This window comes from Embiotoca jacksoni, unplaced genomic scaffold, assembly GCF_022577435.1.
Source record: "Embiotoca jacksoni isolate LCO1_2020_lvr unplaced genomic scaffold, fEmbJac1.0.p SCAF_3, whole genome shotgun sequence".
Classification (NCBI taxonomy): Eukaryota; Metazoa; Chordata; class Actinopteri; family Embiotocidae; genus Embiotoca; species Embiotoca jacksoni.
Genome location: NW_027185381.1, coordinates 11,879,538 through 11,898,736, shown reverse-complemented (window position 1 = coordinate 11,898,736; position 19,199 = coordinate 11,879,538). Strand labels below are relative to the sequence as shown.

At 38.9% G+C, this 19,199-nt stretch overlaps 3 protein-coding genes across 4 annotated transcripts; all 3 read left to right on the top strand.

Annotated features, from left to right (window-relative positions):
• The first annotated feature begins 372 nt into the window (after positions 1 to 372).
• rpp25a (ribonuclease P and MRP subunit p25, a) lies at positions 373 to 987 on the top strand. The gene has a single exon (XM_069162335.1). The coding sequence runs from the start codon at positions 373 to 375 to the stop codon at positions 985 to 987; it is 615 nt and encodes a 204-aa protein (XP_069018436.1).
• A 2,063-nt stretch (positions 988 to 3,050) lies between these two features.
• On the top strand, positions 3,051 to 5,874 carry LOC138206455 (cytochrome c oxidase subunit 5A, mitochondrial-like). The gene is made up of 5 exons (XM_069163181.1): positions 3,051 to 3,205; positions 3,982 to 4,098; positions 5,082 to 5,203; positions 5,294 to 5,415; positions 5,507 to 5,874. Exons 1-4 carry the CDS (start codon positions 3,130 to 3,132, stop codon positions 5,405 to 5,407), a joined length of 429 nt encoding a protein of 142 aa, XP_069019282.1. The 5' UTR covers positions 3,051 to 3,129; the 3' UTR covers positions 5,408 to 5,415; positions 5,507 to 5,874.
• Positions 5,875 to 7,666: 1,792 nt separating this feature from the next.
• LOC138206165 (AT-rich interactive domain-containing protein 3B-like) lies at positions 7,667 to 19,199 on the top strand. 2 transcript variants are annotated; one of them, XR_011178916.1, is made up of 9 exons: positions 7,667 to 7,844; positions 8,433 to 8,954; positions 13,088 to 13,162; positions 13,250 to 13,322; positions 14,405 to 14,588; positions 15,366 to 15,607; positions 15,965 to 16,231; positions 16,340 to 16,425; positions 17,974 to 18,059. XR_011178916.1 is itself a non-coding variant. In XM_069162695.1 (9 exons), the coding sequence occupies exons 1-9, from the start codon at positions 7,818 to 7,820 to the stop codon at positions 18,111 to 18,113; spliced, it is 1,650 nt and encodes a 549-aa protein (XP_069018796.1). In that variant the 5' UTR covers positions 7,667 to 7,817; the 3' UTR covers positions 18,114 to 19,199. The 2 variants fall into 2 exon arrangements, 1 of the variants encoding a protein (XP_069018796.1); XM_069162695.1 differs by having other exon boundaries at positions 16,306 to 16,425; positions 17,974 to 19,199.

Below are 19,199 nucleotides of genomic sequence, written 5' to 3'. Positions count from 1 at the left end.
GCATCAGCTGTCCTCAGTGCTGAATAGAGGAAGGACATCTTTTCCTTCATGTCAATGGGATTAGAGGAAGAAATGCCCTCTTCATTCTGCTGGCTGTCATCTTAGTGCCTAGAAGACAAAATGGAAATGCAGCATGGACAGAAGACAGAGAGAAGATCAAGATAAGTGACAAGTTTGCATTACTAAACTGATCAGCTTTTACTTTCTTTGACTAAATGAACAAGAAATGTGCTTCAGATCTCGAGGGAGATGTAAATAATCCGAGGCTGCAGGCTTAGAAACAGCATCCAGCACAGTTGTTTTGTTTCTCTCCAAGCAATCACTTAACCCAGGGGTCAGATGAAGAGTTCAAATGCTGCACACAGCATTAAAATGGAACAACAGTCCATTTCATTCAGTCCTTCATTCCCATTCTTATCTTCTACTCCAAAACCTGGCCAGAGCAACTTTAGGAGAATCAGCCGCACAGAGGACAGAAGTCCCTGTCCGATCCCAGGTCTCGCAGCCGACATCCTGCACATGCGAGTAAAAGAAGGAAGCAAGATCCGCAATCTACTGCGGTTTGCAACAGCTCGCATGCAAGGGGATGGAGGAGACGGCAATGGGACATCACTGAGACAAGTGGTCTTCACTGGATCAGGCAGGGGAGTCACCAAGACTATCACCTGTGTGGAGATCCTGAAACGTAAAGTAGGGGGGCTGCACCAGGTGTCCAAACTCTACTACAAGACAGTGAATGAAGTTTGGGAGACACAGCAGGGAGCACCAGGTATAACCATGGAGAGGACCGTCCCTGCCATCTGCATCCTGCTCTCTAAAGACCCTCTGGATCCCCAGGAGTCCGGATACCAACCCCCACAAAACCCCAGTGGTCCCACTGAGGACGCAGAGAGATGCAGAGGTCCGCTCAGGACGGATCACAGTCCCTCCTTGCAGCACACAGCCAAGAGACTCTGTCTGGATAGTTGGAGTTTAGGTCCTCCCTAAACATCCAATGTCTGACTGCATCATGTGATCAAAAATATTTCCATTCTCGTGAGGTTTGATGAGGTTATTTTATCATTGAGTTTATCAGCATCAAGTTTTCCAAAAGGAGGTAACACCTCTGCATTTAAATTTGGAAGGATTTTTGCAACTAAAGTAAATAATTGTGTCTGCCTCCAAGGTCTAAAATGAATGATATAATTCAACGTCTACAAATATTGTTTTAGTAGCTCCACTGGGAATAAAACAATGATAATTTGTAGCAATACAATTGCATGTAGAAATGTATACAATACTTATTTTGCATTACTTTCTTATAAAAAGTAACACATGAAAAGGTGTTTGAAATATTAATCATATTAGCTTGTATTAGTAATATCAGAACCTATTCTAATGCAATAGGTTCAACAAACCACCAAAATGTAATCAAAGTTGGTCACAGTCATTGTCAATATAAACACTGGGTTCTGCATCAATTATCTTTTTTCTGTTTTCTACTTTAGAAAATAATTCTCATCGTAATGGATGGTGAGACCATAACATTCTGGTCATTTCTTAACTTTCATAATGAATTTTTTTTGTGTGGCTATAACAGGACTTAAATAAATAAAGTATCTTGGAAATGCATCTCAATTTTTATGTTTTAGGGTATGGTGAGGAATGCACATGTGTCATCAACATTCATAAAAGCAGACATAACCTTTTAGAATAGAGACATTTTAAACATCTGAACCTAAAATTTTGCAGAGATACAAGCCTTAATTTTTTTACGTGCATTAAGTAAAATCATTTCGATCCAAGTTGGTTTGTTTTTGTGGGAATTTGTTCTCCAAAATAATCTACAATACAGTGAAATGGAAAAAGTGGTTGGGACCATTAACTCTCATCCTTATAGAAAATAGCCGATGAGAAATCCTGATAAAACTTTTGATCCTGATTAGGGAGCGTGTGTGGTCCTTATTAGTGAGCCTTGGTGAGCGAAGGCTCTATTTGTGCAGCATATAATCTCACATGGGACAATTGACATTGATGTCATCATGATATTAACTGACTTTTAGCATTTTTGCATTTTACAGTGGTGGAAAGTAAATCAGAAGGCTACATTTACTCCCTTACTGTACAATTTTGACTTACTTATACTTTACTTGAGTATTTTCATTTTATACTACTTAATAGTAGAGTCCACTCCATTTCAGAGGGTAATATTCTCCACTACAGTTATTTGACAGCTTTAGTAACTTGTAAAATGAAGATTTGACAGAGTGGACAGGCTTACCATGAAAAGCTTTTAAAATACACACATTGTTAAATATAAAACAGCGGCTTCCAACCTGTTTGTCTTCTCACGTCTTACAAAAAAAGCCTGTTGCAGCAGCTCCCCCCCCCCCCCCCCCCCCAGATGCTGCTGTAGCGAAAGAATTTCCCCTCGGGGATTAATAGAGTACAATAAAATAAAATAAAAAGAAAAAAAAAAGAAAAAAAAAAAAAAGCAGTGTGTCTATGAGTTGTTAAAATTTCAACCAAACTGATTTTTTTTTTCATTATACACTTCTCACATGATTTCATTTCAATAAATGTTCACATGATCCAATATCTAAGATTTGCGAAAAAGTCCAAAAACGTAAAAGTTTTTATGTTGGTTTTTTTTTTTGGTGTTTTTTTCTTCATATCATCCGACAACCCCTCACATTTATCAGCTGTCCCGGAATATGAAACTGTATATAAAACAATTTAAACTTGGTCCGCCTGCAGCAGCTACAACAGTAACACGCTGCTGACACGCTGATGCTTCACTATCAATAATCTAATGATGTCATATATAGCCTAATAATAGCAGTACTTTTACTTTGATACTTTAATCATATTTTGCTGCAAATGCTTTTTTTTTATTATTATTTATTTAAATTTTTCAAACAGGACTTTTACTGTCGATAGAGTATTTGTTTTTAGATAGATTGCTCTATTGGTACATGTGGGCCGACACGCCCAAACATGCGTTGCGGAAACAGGAGGTCAAAGAGAGCGGATAATCCTGCGGTTTTGCGCATGCGCAGCAGCAGATGGTGTACGTGACGAGCTAACCCAGTTAGCACTAGCTCACTCCTGCCAAACCTCACCGGTTCGTGTAACCGGCCGTCCCGCATCATGTTCAGAGCCGCCGTCCGACTCTCGGTCTCCGGCGTCCGGAGTTTAACCCGCACGCAGCCGCCGAGGTGCCAAGGTAATTGCTCATTCTTCTGTCACGTCGTGTTATTGTCACCAATGTGTCAGTTTGTGAACGTTGCGGTGCCCCGCACGGCTAATCGAGCTAGCCGAGATGAGGTTAGCCCGCGTGACTGTCACTCATTAAGTCTTTTAATCAAAACGCATTTACGTCTCGCTGAAGTTATAAAGCCTTTTTTTTATTATTTTGCTCAACATGACCCATCTGTCCTGCTTCGTAAATGTCCCGGTGTTCAGCTCGGCGGTGTCCGTGTCCTTGCCGTGACCCTGTCACAAGGCTTGGCACGAGGCCCTGTCGGTTGTGTTTGACTGTGTGAGAGGACTTGATGTCTGGACAGACATCAGACAGACATCAGACAGACATCAGACATCAAAGACAATCACAACCCAAGAAACACGTTACCACTCTCGTGTCGACGTGAGGGGTTTTAAGTTAAAACGCTGCAGCGTCAGCTCGGGTCTGTCTGCAGGGTTAATTAATGAGACGGATGGATATTTACAAATTATAATCTGATCTGTAATCTGAGGATCACGTGACCGACGTGTCCTGTGTGTGTTATCAGCCCCAGTTACGTGCAGGATCACCTGTCACTGATCCAACTGCATTACTTGACAGCGTTTGTTTCTTTTTCTGCTTCACCCATTGTAGATTTGTCCTTGACTGGGTTTACCCTTCAACACTAGATGCCACTGTTTGTGCTTTATTTTTATTTTTTTATTGGTACTAGATTGCTGAAATGAAAGTTTTTTTTATTTAATTTGTTTGTGATGCAGCTCTTTTGGCCTCGCGGTGTTACTCACATGGGAAACAGGAGACGGATGAGGAGTTTGATGCCCGCTGGGTCACTTATTTCAACAAGCCAGAAATTGACGCGTGGGAGCTGAGAAAAGGTACGTCTGGATGTTGGTGAGAATTAATCACTGGAAGTTACCAGTGTTTTGAACATTTAAATATATTGCAGACATCACTGGCTCACTGGAGACGTGACTGGTGTTTCCATGACGGCTTCGGTGTGTCTAATTTTGAAATAAAGTCCCCGTGTACATATAATGCCTTGGCCAGGTTTTTAATAGTAGTGCTGATTTGTTTCCTGAGATTACCCGAGTTTCAATGCAGACAACAAAATAATAGTTTTTTAATACCTTATTTTGAGGAATGTACACATTTTTCTACAACACAACAAATGAATCCAGTCTTTAAAATATTAAAAGTCACAAAAAGTCACACTCTAAAATAAAAAAACAAAACGTTGAACCAAAGAATAAAGTACAAGTATATATACAAGTATATATATATATATATATATATATATATATATGTGTGTGTGTGTGTGTGTGTCTCAGTACACTCCATAGGGAATCGTTCCCAGTGTTGCTTCCTACTGGGCGTAGACATCTGGTTTATTTTGAAACTATTGGAGCAGCCTTTAACCAATCAGTTTTGTCCAACATATCCATTGAAACTCTACCACCACTACAACAACATCAACAAAGAAACACACTTGATTTCATCCTAAGCCACCCTCCCTGGTCACTGGTTGGTCCGCTCACTCATCAGAGTGGCATGGCAAATGTTAATGCTAACAGGGTTTCCAGTCTATAACACATATTTGATGCACTAGTGAGTATCTTTGGCCTCCGGGTGGTGTGTGTGGGACTACTGTGCCCGCAGTCATTGTAACAAAGGGACATGTCTCTTACTAACTGTGTGCCTCATTTATGTAGAAAATATGTTTCAGTGGAATGGGTTCAGGTTTGTTTTGGTCTTTTCATGGAATATATTCAAAGAACAGATTAAATGAGGCTTATTGTAGACTGTTGATTTCTGTCTTTGTTCTCCATTTAAAAAAAAAGTGTTGAATTTCACTTTTCAGGGATGAACACATTGATCGGATACGATCTGGTACCTGAGCCAAAGATTATCGAGGCTGCACTGAGAGCCTGTCGGAGATTAAATGATTTGGCCAGCGCCATCCGAATTTTGGAAGCTGTGAAGGTGAGAAAAACTCATCAGGGAATATTTTCTCCCAGCGTTTTTGTAGTTGATAGTCCTAAATTAATGGGTTTTCCTCTTTTATTTCCTCAGGACAAAGCCGGCCCCCATAAAGATATCTACCCGTACCTGATCCAGGAGCTGGGGCCAATATTAGAAGAGCTCGGCATCTCTACTCCTGAAGAACTTGGCATTGACAAAGTGTAGCTGAGCAGGTATTAAATTACACTCATCAGTCGTGCTTTTCTCCCCCAGAAGTTTAATAAGATATCAATCTAATAGAAATGTTGTTTCTTTTTTTCTAAGGACGGTGGATGTACACAGGACGGAGAACCTTTGTACTTAAATGTTTGCTTCATCTAATGTGTGTGATGATATTTAATTAGGCCTTTATTAAGTTTTTTTGCCAGTAAAATATTGATGAACATAATAAAGGACAGTTTATCTTTAAGTGCCACAAGTACTTATTGAAGCAAAACGTCATTGCAAGTTGCTTTGATGGAGAGCAGCGCATCACCAAACGGCACATGTTGTCAGGGTCACATTTTGCCACCAGGGAGCAGCATTTTCACATGAATGTTAAAATTATTTTACTGTATTCAATCTGTATGACATCTGTTTTCATTTCAGGGAAAATGTACATGCTGGTCAAATAAACTTTTTCAAATGACAAATGGTGTAATGTTATAATACAGATGCTTGGATTAATTAGTTATATTTCTAACAATATCAAAGCTATTTTTAGGTATAGGATGTTATTACAGTTCATTGACATTTTCAGTCTTACAGTCAGAGTAACTGAGTATAAAGTGGTAATTTTCAGTTTATCCAAGACCTGTTTGTATTCTGGCATTTGCAGTGAACATAACTTTATTAATAATATGAGCAGAAATTGTCTTCTGTGTGTAATGAACCACTGTGGTCTCACCATTTTGCACAAATGGGTTTTCTTTGATTTAAAACAACATTTTCTTTAATAGAAAGATGGTTATGACCTATAGCCAGAGGCTAGGGATTTATTTCAAAGCTCTTTTTAATTTCAAATGTCTGTCAGATTACTGCAGTCCAGTAGTCACGTGTGTCAGCAAATACATTGTATATCATGGCACTTCTTCAGATGTAAAAGGTGTTAAAAGTGATGTAGCTCTGTTTTATTATTTTCAGTGACTTGACAGTGATAACCTGGTGTGCAAAGACATCACAGAATGGGAGCATTCAAACATGTAAAATACTTGATAAAACAAACTACTGCTTAATTTGATGCTTTCTACAACTCTAAAAGTGCAGAAAATACAAACAGTTCTGCATCTGCTTTTTTCCTTTGTAAGGGTTCAGTTGTATCTGAGAAAAAATTATTTTAAAGAAAAAGTTTATAATATTTCACTAATAAAGGTTCACTAGAGGGCAGTTTTGTCATTTTTACTGGCACGAGAAATTAGGTTATGCATTGCTGTCTCTGCAATATTAGTGGTCCCATTGTGGCCTTTTGACACCAACAAGACCATCCTGCAAAGCATTTTAACTTGAATCCATGAATGCTCCATTTGACTGCTGGACTGCGAGAATGAATTATGATTCCCCTCTTAACATAAACATATGCCCGGAGCACTCTCAGAAGAAAATTGGAGCTTAATGAGAAAAAAATTATTGACTGATCTTTGCTGGTATCCTGTAATCAATCAGCTCATGTCAGCAACATCTGCCTTGGGGTTTTCGTAGACTGGTGGGAGGAGCTACAACTCCAAGCAAGCAAAGTTCTCACATGCACGTTGCTTCTCAGAGTAGAGGCACGTCAGATGGTTACCAAGGTGCCGAGATCTTAACATCAGGCAAGAAATCAGAATAAACCTATTTCTCCTGTTTTCATGAGAGTTTCTTTAATTCACTCTTCACAAATAAATATGTTGAATGAAATCAGTTTGTACTGACTTTTGCAAAATGCCAAGTTAGTCAGACTACTGCACATACTGCACATTGCCAGTATATAAATCTTGACGGTATTAGATCAGATTAAATAGATAATTTGCTTTTCAACTGGACCCTTCCCCCCCCTCTCAGATTATTTATTTAGGGCCCAAAGAATATAAAAATTAAGCATGAATTAGCCTACTGCCAGATTTAATCGCCATTTCAATTTCTGCTGTGAAATATAGTTAAATTACAATGGGTGCAATTACATTTATTTTTACGGTAAAAGTCATTTTATCTTCGTCAAAGCACAGGATAATCGCCGTGGATTCTGTTTTGGGGTGGGATTTCCAAGTGAAGTGGGTGGGAAATTCCGCAGAGCTGCAAGCAAAAAAACCCAAACATTTTACGGCCTTTACGCACGGGGCGGGCCTTTCATTCATCCAAGTTGGGGGGTGTGGGCCACTCAGTCAAAGACAATCAAAGACATTTGAGTTTCCATGCGCAGTGACAAGGGAGGTAAAACACAGAGCAGTCTCACCCCTCCTCCAACTCCGATCACCCCGGCCTCCACACTGTGGTTTTTTTTTTTTAAATCACATTTGATCAAAAGAAGATTCTTCTCCGTTCAAAAAGAGACACTGAGTCATGCGATGCGATTTAATTCTGCCAGAGGGAAGAAGGACAAACTAGACGAGACCTGTTGGCGATGATGAATTACTCGAAGGCGCAAATGGTGAGTCCCGACGACTCTCGTGGTCGTTACAATAACAAAGCAAATGATCATTAAATTAGACGTTTCTGAGGCCGTTTGCAGGTTTTCGATGAAGTTTTCTGAAAGCAAAACATTTCCATCGGTTGATTCAGGCTTTGCATGTGCATTTATTTGCTCCGTGTAATAAAATAAATTGTACCTGTATAAAACCGAGGACTCCATTAGCGAAATAACCCAATTGTTTTTTCATACTTAAGTAGCCTTTAAGAAAGTGAGACCACAGTAAGTCTTAATTAGAGACATTTGTATCCCGCTTCTAGTTTATCCGCATTTAAATGAATCTATCATCTGCTATCAATTGTCTCAGGTCATCAAACTTTGTTTCACTTCAATCCACCGTAAATGCGCTCTCTGAGGCCGACACAGCCATTTGAGACCACGTTAACTAGAAGATTTGTTTGGATTCATAAACAAATATGTGCCTCCTTTAGTCAGACGATAGCTGACATTTGTTTTAGAAAAAGTTTACTTTGCGTTTTTTATTTTTTGACTTTTTCAAATGCAAAATTTTTCTGATCGAGTGAGTGATTTCTGTTTTACTGTCCATAGTCAAACTTATCAGAGGAGGGAAGTTTAGCTGTCTGTCCACAGTCCAGTCCTGCTCGGGTGAAGCTGGATGCTGTGATGGAGCAGCTGCATAGACACCAAGAAGCCAAACTGGAGATGAACCTGCAAGAGAAACATCTTCCTCAAACTCAGCTCCTGTTTGCTCAACAAGCCACTGCAGCCAGAGCCTCTGGCTCCAGGCAAGACCATCATCTGAGCAGAATGGATTCAGAAGAGGAGGATGAAGACTCAGATGAGGAGGAAAGGGACATATTGGAGCCTGAAGATAATGAAGAAGAAGAAGAGGAGGAGAACGGGCCTTATGAACAGGCAAAGAGGTCTCAACTTCAGCAGGCTTCACCTTATTCTACATCTCCATCAGCTGCTGTGGAGCAAATGCCTCAATCTCCATCTTCGGCAATAAAACAAGAGGATGAGAAGAGCCTCACGGCCCCTGCAGGTCAGCACACATTCACATCACCCAAAGGCTTTGCTGACTGGGGCTACGATGAACCAATGAAACGGGCAAGTCATTTTTAATTTCAGTACCAAAATCAAGGGTTGTGTTGTGTTTCTTGAATGTCTTTTAGAGTGAACTTTAGAATATTTTTCGTTGACTGTGATTCAATCTAAGCTTGTCAGAGCGATAATTCATCTTCACAGAGAGTAAATTGACATCTGTGACTGTCATTTCTAGTTTGTGTGTGTGCTCTGCCACTTATTATTAATTGCTGACTTCTTCCTGCTGAGAGTCAGGCTCACTGCCGCCTCATCTGCCTCTGGTTTTCTCACATGGGGAGGAGGGAGTGTGTCTCTTTTGGCAGGATGCCCAAACTACAGTGTTTAATTACAGTACCAGCCAGAAGATCTCTTCCTCTGCATACTTCGCCTCATGTCTCACACTTTTGAAAAAAAACCTCCTTTGCAGTGGCCTGGCTGATTGGTCTTGGCTGTGGTCCAAATCTAACTGTTCAACTGGGCCAGTCCAAACCTGAGAGATGGAGTGGAAATGAGGGCAGAGGATTAATGAAATGGCCTCAAGTGTGTATTTCTGGACAAGGTTGGCTTCAAGGGTTAGCTTCTATAAGCCCCTATCAGCCAGACTTCCTTTAAACCTGGAAACTGATTGTATCAAATACAACTTACAAACCCAGTATTTATGTTTTGCAGCAGATGTCTTTGACTGCTTCTAAGAAATAAGGCTCTCCTCATGGATTTTCTTCTTTCTTTATGGTGGCCGATCTGACTGGTTCTTCTGTGTGTATGTCTCCCTCAGAAAGGCCCCATGTCAATACAATACATTCTGATTAATGAGGCCTGTGGGTGGAGGGACAGCTGCCTCACAGCATGTAAACAGCTACCCATAAAGTTTACTTACAGTAGTTTCACTGGAGTAGAACAGGCTTTTGGTATGGTTATCAGGGGTTTTATAATCCCCTTGTTCATTATTTACCAAGATTTTTATTTTTTTTATTTTCTTGTGCTTTCTTTCCCCTGTTTGCTTGATTTTTGGTAAAAGTTAAACATGCATGTTTCTCTTTATATCTTATAGATCCCTGACCATTTAAACACCTAAATACTGATTCAATATCTCAACAAGCCCAGAACATCTCAGCGCTGAGGGTACTGTAGCTCTGTGGATAGCTTTGCATAATTTAACCGTCGCTTGGCAACACTAAATGGCAGCTTAATGCCACTGCAAGTAATCAATACATTATATGGCCACACTGCTGTGAGAATGTGCTTTCTTTTCTCAGACCATCTCACTGAATCTGCAGCAATGAAGAGCGTTTCTCTGTTATAATATAATTGCATGTGTTTGGTATCCATTTTTCTTTTATTTAATGCACAAGAAATATCTCAGATGTAGTTTATCAGTAGAACAAATGATTGTAAGGCTGACGGCCCTTTTCAAGAGTGTTAACTCCTTCATGTGTGGTCAGATTAACTGCTGGAGGTATTTTTTTATGATGTTTCATTTCATCCAGTTTATCTTGATAAAAAGTTAAACTAATCCCAGTTCTGAGTTTTTTTGTGAGGAATATATTTGATTATTGACAGGAATGCAGCCTATGACCATATACACCCTAAACTAAAAGTAATTTCCACTTCCACGTGTTTTTTGAGACTGAAACTCAAAACCAACTTCTTTTCAGTCATTGACTGTTATATTTTCTTATCTAACATCCATGTAAATAAGTTTGAGTTTCAAATGGGGTCTTTTGAAAGTTATTTGGCTATTTTATTTTCATCCTTCTCTGCAGCATCTTCAGCCAATTCATTAGTGAACCATCATTGAAAATCTTGACGTGCTCTTCAAGCGGGCTATACTGCACAGCCATTGTTCAATCCTCGTATGAGGTCTCACTTTACATTTAAATGTAACATGGCAGGGGATAAAGAGCCCCTGTTCGTCCAAACTCCCAACGCAGCAAGGGGCTAGATAAATGATCTTGACCTGCTGGGGTAATTAAAGGCCCAATAATTAGATGTGGATAAAAATTTGTTGTCTCCCCTGCAGTTACATTGAAATTTGATGGTGGTTAAGTTTTCACTTTTGCCCTGCTGAAGGTCATTATGAGAGGAGGTATTTTTTTTTTTTTAATCATGAATTGGGTGAAGAGGCAGACTTTACTGCTTTCTAGTAATACGCATTTACCAAATAATGTGTAATTTAAGGACATAAAATCACATAAAAACCATGCAAAGAGGAGCTCTTTAAAAAGAAAAAAAAGAAATCTTTTCCTGACCTACATACTGAATGCTATCAGGACTCCCAGGCCTGGATGTGTGAAAGCTCTGTGAGCAATTAACTGAAAGCTCTTTGTTAATAGAGCCACAGTGGGTCTCACTTGCTCATCAATAAGGGGGGAAGGGTTTTATTTCGATTTGATGGTAAAAAGACTGGGATGTTTATCTACCTTCAATGGGCTTTCAGCAGGAAGGTGTTCTTTGTTAGAAATTCTGAGCTTGAAGCTACTACAGGTGTCAACAGCTCTGCTACCTCAGGAGTTTTGTGTGTAAAGTGGTTACATTCAGTGACCAGTTTAACCACTTAAAACTGAGAAATATGAAATACATGGTCAATGGAAAAGTCAGTGCTTATAAGAGGGCATTGCTTCGATTCTCAACCAAGTCACCTGCAGTTAGATGTACATGAAAAGATCCTGCAGTGATTTTTTTTTTTTTTTTAATTTTAAGAAAAAAAAAGAAATTACAATTAGATTTTATAATTAAATATCCCCATATTGAATTAACTGTAACACCTGTATTGCCATTTAAAGTGTGTGAATAAATGATCAAAATAGTTACATTATTGCATAAATAGTTAAAGCAATTAGCGAAAAGCAAGTAAAGAATGGTTGAAATAGTTCACTGCTAGATTTTGATAAGTGGTAGATAAAAACTGAAACGGCAAATGTGATAGATGAGCAGTTAAGTATTGAGCTAGAATGGATAATGGTTCAAATGTCAAACTTACAATTCACTTTCATGCAGCTGGTAATTGTGTGTCAGCATTCGCAGTTTGAATTGTGTTTTTACTATAAACACAAGTAGAAACAGTTGGACCAGAAGCCATCTGATTATCGGTTCCCAAGATGTCAAATGCTGTGGGTCCCAAGTAGAATCATGTTGACATGGCAAACACAAGTATCAAGTAAAGTCATGATAACAAAGGACAAAGCCTAAAACAGTCCATTATTTTGTTCAACCGCAAGCATAAGAATTTAAGCATTTGATCCTGCCGGACACAAAAATATGTCTATTGTAATCTAAGGCGTGTTAATATAAAACATGAGCAGAAACTGAGAGGCACTGACCTGCAAAAGTGTGCAGAAAGCAAGCATGTAATGGCATTTCATAAGCCTTAACTCGATCAGCAATAGTCCTAAAATAATTGTGTTGTAATGTCAGAAGGGCTAATAGGAAGAAAAAAAAATATGATCATATTAATGTAATTATATAGAGACCATTATAAAGACTATTACTATTTATTATCAACCTTTAAAAATGCTTAATCATGCAGCGTTCGGTGTGCGTTAGAGACAATAACCTCTCAGCAGGCGTTTCCACACAGTCGCACACTCACTGCCCTCCACTCACATTTTTAACCTTTAATTGTCATGTTAAGGAGGTGATGGAGGAATAACGTGTCACATTAAACCACTCAAAGATCACGGTTCATTTCCTTTATCTCCTCTTGCTGTGCTCAGCTTGAAAAAATATATATATGTGAACTGCTGCATTGTGTATATATTAAAACATATTTAAAAATATGTATTAGGGTATAACCAAATGCCAGATGTTTACAGTGACCAGGTGTTCACTGCAGCAATGTCTGATGGTGAACCAGAGGAAAAAAAGCATGTTTAAAAACAGAAAGTGGGATTCACAAAGTCCAGAGTCTTTGAGGGAAATGTAACAAAAAAAAAGAGCAGATTTAGAGAATGGTATCTCACCAAGGACACAACACCCCAGTGTTTATTTGTTTTTAATTATATCCCTGTTTATGAATCATTTCTCTCAAGAGAAGTTATATTATCCATAGTAAAGTACGATGAGAATAACCGATTTTATTCTGCAGCAACCAGATGGAAATGAAAGTGGTGTTGTTTTTAGCTGACAAACTCTTCACTGATTTCTCTCTTTATGTACAGAGAGGAAATGCCATCTGGGCCGAGGAGAATGACGGTGGAAAAGTAAGAGGAGAACCATCGAGGGACTTTGCTAAGGTCAGTAGATTCGGTAGAAGTAAAAATAAAAATTGCCCGAAATCCCCATAGAGTAATGGTTAGTTTCTGGTCTGTTTCAACTTGCAGCTTTATGAACTGAATAACGACCCAAAGAGGAAGGAGTTTCTTGATGAACTCTTCGTCTTTATGCAGAAACGAGGTAAGATTCTTCTGGTTTTATCCTTTGTTTTTTTCATTCCCTTTTTATGTTCAGACTATGGATTCCTCTTGAGGCATTGTTGATACAATGCTTTCTATATCAATGTTATTTTCAAAATATTTATCACCTAATAAAGGCAGGAGTGGTATTGCAGCTTATATTGAAATTCTGATGCAAGCAAATGCATCAACATAAACTGAATTGTCGGTCAAAGTTGAATATAGAGTGATCTTTAGATGAGCTGAGATCTGCCCAAAAAAACAGGGAATCCAGTGACTAAATTATATCACTGATTGATTGATACCAAAATCTATTCAGTATTATAGTGTTAGAAAAATATGTATGCTGATCCATAAAGAAATAAAGGGTTCACAGGAATTTTTTTAAATCCTCTTCTGGAAATCAGTGATTTTCTCAGAAGCTAATTAACACTGACCCATGGGCATGTGGTTTAAATAGCTTGAATCTTTAACTGTATATTTCTGTCTGCGATGTCAATCCTGCAGTTGTCTAATTGTTGTTGGTACTGTTTGTTGAGACACTAATGCAGATTACTTTGGTCCAATGAAAACAAATCCTAATCCAAGTTAAGGAGATGGAGTAGGACATCCCCACCAATCTCTACTTGTCTGTAATTGTCATGGCCATTGAAAATGTGCATGTGTGTTTTCATTCTAAGCACACAGTAATCTTATTTCTAGAACTGCGTTTTAGCTCCCTCATTAATTGACTTTTCTCCAGATCTGGATTCGGGGGGGTTAGCTGTCACTAGCAAATACTGCTGTGTCTGAAATCCTCCCTCCCCTGCATTCAAATCAATGCAGAGGCAAATCTACTGTTGTGGAATTATACCCTCCCTCATCCATTTGAGATGAGCTTCATTGAACTAATCTATCCACACAGATTTTACATGCTCATCCAATTTACCTGAAGTTAACCTTAGGCCTTCAAGTGTGTTAATCAGAATGAATCCTTCTCCTGCCCTTCCTCCTTGTGCCGCTCCTTTAATTGGACCACTCTTGGTTTGTACCAACTTTTCAGAAGTAAAAATGAAAAGAAATCATTTACTGTTATTTATCCAGGAACTCCTGTGAACCGCATCCCCATCATGGCAAAACAGGTGTTGGACCTGTACATGCTTTATAAGCTGGTGACAGAGAAGGGAGGCCTGGTGGAGGTTATTAACAAGAAGATCTGGAGGGAGATAACCAAAGGTCTCAATCTTCCCACGTCCATCACCAGCGCAGCCTTCACCCTCCGCACCCAGTAGGTGCCTCTCAGATTTCTTATAAAGAAGCTCAAAAAAATAATATGAGCTCTAGTATGGAACAACTGTTTGATAATAGCTAATATCTAAATGGGTTAAAATGTAAAGTACTGGAGTGACTTTTGATACTGTTATTTTAGGTATTCATAGTTTGTACATCTTAAATAAAGCTATGCAATTCTCCAAATGATGAAATGTTTATTATTCTACGAATTAATGCATTTCAGCTCTCCACCATTTACCAAAATGCTGCAATAACATGACAAAATAATTCGAAAAAGTTGTATGTAAATTAGATTAGTCGATTTAGAATGTCACGTTGTGCAAGTCTACAATTTAACAACCCTACAGTCTACAGAGTATGACTGCAGGTGTACTCGTGGCTACGTAAGGCATTTTAGAAACTGCTATGTTTTGAGCTAAATGCTAATGCAACTACACTAACATACCCATAATGATCACCCTCAAGTCTTTTTACTATCTTATTACTAGCATATTACCTTACTAACATTTGTTACTTTGCAATAAGCACAAAAAAAACAGATCTGCTTGATACAATTTCATTTTGGCAGAAATCAGTCCAGCAGTCGTTTCACTCAAAACCATGAAAGAAAAAACCTAATCACAAAATCACTAAATTTGTAAGTGTTGTGAGTTTGTAGATGTGTTGTTAAGATGGAAGCTCTTTTAATAGGTGTATAAACTTTCAACCTTTTACACTGTTTACAAATTTTCTAGTAATTTAGTGACTGATCATATGAAACTTGTCCTCCCAGGTATATGAAGTACCTGTATCCATTTGAGTGTCACAAAAAGGGTCTGAGTTCTCCAGGTGAGCTTCAGGCTGCCATTGACAGTAATCGCAGAGAAGGTCGACGTCCCAGCTACACCAACAGCCTGTATCGCTACTCTCCCTCCCTGAGCTCTGCTTCACACCCACTCCTGTCTTCACCCAAGAACCTGACCACACACAACGGCCTGAATTCATCTGCTAGTCCGACTTTAAAGAGAATCACCGGTATGGCAGAAGGAGAAACTGCTCTCCCTCATTAGATATTTGTGATGCTTGTGTCAAAGAAAGCCTGTACAGTTACTATATTGTTTTATACCAATCCAGCAGAGTTTGGACTTCAACAATTTTGCTATGACAAATTTTACTATTAAACGTTTTGAGTCATGCTGAGTCATTTATCAGGTTTATAATTAAATGGATTGTTTCAGTATCTTTAGTTCAGGCAACACAGGAAAGATTATTTTTCAGGCATATTGTGATCATCTACTATTTTATCTCAATTCTTGAACTATCTTTCTCTGTGTGCTATTCTAATTTCATAATAATTTGAAAAATGTTCCCTCTTTTTTTTTTCTTAATCAGATGAGACCTCCACCCCTATGATACCCAGGCTTCCCATGGCTCTGGCCCTGGAGCAGCATCAGAAGCAGCAGCAGCAGTTGGCACAAGCTGCCACATTGGAGCATCTCCGAGAGCAGCTGGAGCGAGGTGCAACTGACGGCCCAGAGAAGAAAATGATGCGGCTTGCAGAGGAGCAGCAGCGCCTCATGCAGCAGGCCCTCCAACAAAACCTCCTGGCTATGGCCTCTCACTTCAACCCGATGAACCTCAAACTTAACAATGGGCATGGTGAGTTGCTTCTGCTGCTGTGATATCGTATCATTAAAGAACATTACAGGAATCTAATCATATGCTAATTTTAGGAGAGTCCACTGATAGTTTGCCTCTCACCGAAAGCAAACAGGACTTGTCATTGAGTATCTCGACTAATGGACCAGCCCGTATCAGTGTATCTGTGGAGGTCAACGGCACCCTTTATACAGGTGAGTTTTGACGTTTCGAAAGAAAAACCTGCTTTTGACATTTTTTGCACATAGCAGTGCACTAAGTTAATAGTAATATTTAGAGCAGGGGTGTCAAACATACGGCCTGCGGGCCGGATCCGGCCCGCCAGGGGGTCCGGCTCGGCCCGCCGGATGACTTTGCTAAGTGTGAAAATTACAGAAAGACATACATTGCATTTCTATGAGAATATGGAGGTTTATGAGTACAAACGTTTTGTAATTGTTTTTTTTAATCGATCCAGTAATTGCTTCAGAAACAGCGTAAATGCGACATCTGCTCCGGAGGGAGAAGCTGCTGCTCGCTTTGTGACCTGTTAAATCTGCAGAGGAGAGCCCAGGCAGATAAACAGTGGGCTGATGTCTGAGTTTTTGCTCTTTATGTTTCTAGTTTATTGTAGAAAGACCTTTAAAATAGGGTTTATCATCCAAAAACCTTCACCAGTGATTTAAACATAGAGAAATATTGTCGTTATATATGCGTTATTATGCTATGATTTTACTGGTCTGGCCCACTTGAGATGAAAGTGGGCAGTATGTGGCCCCTTAACTAAAGTGAGATTGACACCCCTGATTTAGAGTGACCTCAGCTTGTACAGAAGTAAAGGATTCAGCTACTTTAAAGTAACAAAGGAAAAACATTAGTCAGTTGGAAATCACTGCATTGGCTCAGGAACAAAGTTCATTGCTGCATGGACAAATGTTGATTAAAACTCAGCCTTGCAAAGAAAAAAACATATATGAACATGATCCAGAAGCGCTGCTGCCTTCTCTGGACCTAAACTGGCCTGCCTGCAGTCCAGACCTGTTTTCCATTGAAAACATTTGCTGCATCATGAAACGAAAAATAAGACAAAGAAGACCCTGAACTGTTGAGCAGCTGAAATCCTGTCAGGAAAGAATGGGATAGCATTTCACTTCCAAAACTCCAGAAACTGGTCTCCTCAGTTCCCAAACCTTTGCAGAGTGTTTTAAAAAGAAGTGATGCAAAACAGTGGTAAACATGCCCCTGTCCCAACTTTTTTGAGATGTGTTGCTGGCATCAAATCAAAAATCAGCAAATATCTTTTATGAAACCATAATTATTCATTTTCAACAACTGATATGTTGTTTTTGGTCTGTTTCCAATAAATACGGGTTTACACGATTGGCAAATCATTGCACTCTGTTTTTATTTACATTTTACACAGCGTCCCAACTTTTTTGAAAATGGGGTTATACTTAATACTTTCTTAGCATCAGACTTATTTTGTTTAACACTTTTAACTTTTGATACTGTCTTTTGTACGTGCTTTTATGTGCATTCCTCTTTTAATATTTATGTACATAGTAGCACTAAAGGAACGCAGTTTTTGTTCATGTATACTGGATAATGAATACGAAGATAATGACAATAAACTCTACCGTGGCTATGACCTTTCATAATTTCTGCTGACATAAGTAACTAATTGTGCAATACCGTCTTTCTAATGGACCAGTTTTTATTGCGAGTTTCACTCTATATAATCTTGTCTGGTTTCTGTTTTTTAGGAACACTGTTTGCGCAGAAGTCAGCTGCTCCCATGTCGTCACAGATTGTAACTATGGCAGGAACAAGTGGTTTCAGTGCCCTTTCCTCTTCACACAGTCCCTCCTCTTCATCTTCTACTTCCTCAAAGGGACCAAATTAAGGCTCACTGGCTTTAACATCTGTTCTGACCAAAATTATACACTGTTTGTTTCTCTTGTCAGACAAGAAATGTAAAAACTCCAGGGAAAATATGCTGCAACACAAGAAGCTGTACCATTATTTGAGCATAGTCTTTTTGTTACTTTAAAGCATTGCAGTGTTCTGGAAATGTTTCTGAGGTCATTGATGTTTGACCTCAAAGCTTCCATTCTGACTATAATGTAGATTAAGATTACAGTTTACTTTAGTGCCTGTTAGAAGACCTTTTTTTTTCTTTTTTTTAAGTAGTGGACTCCTGTCTGAGGAACTTTACAAGGTTTCTTCAGAAGTATCTTTAGAGCTGAAAATTGCAAAGTGGGAATCAGTGCTGCTGCTTCTTCTTTCGGTATCAGCAACATTTATAGCTAACTATATATAAATTCTTTAGCTGCCTTTCCATAGTCGTCAGGAGAACTGTTTGGTTGCCGAAGTGCAGTAATAAGACGAAAAGGTCTTCGCTCAGTGTCGAGGCTCCTGTAATTTATAAGAAACTGGATGAAGGTTAGTTGGATTATTTTATGTTGTACTTTCTTTTACTTAAAAAACAAAACAAAATTTAATCATGTGGCTTACCCTGGAACCTTTATGTCAGCTTTGAATCAAAGGCAGGACAGGACATGAAAGGCAAGCTTTCTGCTGGGGGCTATGAAAAATTGAAGTGATACAACATTTACCTCAATCAATTTCCCTTGTTGGTAAATTCCTCAGACCAATTTCTTTTGGACTCAGGAATGTCTTCAGGAGTCACTGTTACACTATATCTCATAATATATTCCTGTGTTATATTTGTATAAATGCGAAGAATGTATCGTAATGACCTCAGGCTTTGGACAAATGAACACTGAAACGGTTCTACCTCATTTTTCTAGAGATATATGCAATGCTTAATGCGGCATGTGTTCATTTGGCAATCTGCTGAAATATACTGTATGTGGACAATCAATTAGACATATTGCAAACGAATGCCACGGTGAACTTGAACACTAAGACGTCCAACTCGGTTCTGGTCTTTGATTATCATATTTCTTGGAAATGCAGCCATGAGGAA

Excerpts from the sequence above, each read along its gene's own strand:
- rpp25a (XM_069162335.1), top strand. The coding sequence starts at position 373 with ATGGAACAACAGTCCATTTCATTCAGTCCTTCATTCCCATTCTTATCT.
- LOC138206455 (XM_069163181.1), top strand. The coding sequence starts at position 3,130 with ATGTTCAGAGCCGCCGTCCGACTCTCGGTCTCCGGCGTCCGGAGTTTA. Across the intron at positions 3,206-3,981 it reads GCAGCCGCCGAGGTGCCAAG|CTCTTTTGGCCTCGCGGTGT; the intron begins GTAATTGCTCAT and ends TTTGTGATGCAG. Across the intron at positions 4,099-5,081 it reads CGCGTGGGAGCTGAGAAAAG|GGATGAACACATTGATCGGA; the intron begins GTACGTCTGGAT and ends TTCACTTTTCAG.
- LOC138206165 (XM_069162695.1), top strand. The coding sequence starts at position 7,818 with ATGATGAATTACTCGAAGGCGCAAATG. Across the intron at positions 13,163-13,249 it reads CATCGAGGGACTTTGCTAAG|CTTTATGAACTGAATAACGA; the intron begins GTCAGTAGATTC and ends TTCAACTTGCAG. Across the intron at positions 16,232-16,305 it reads CAAACTTAACAATGGGCATG|GAGAGTCCACTGATAGTTTG; the intron begins GTGAGTTGCTTC and ends TGCTAATTTTAG.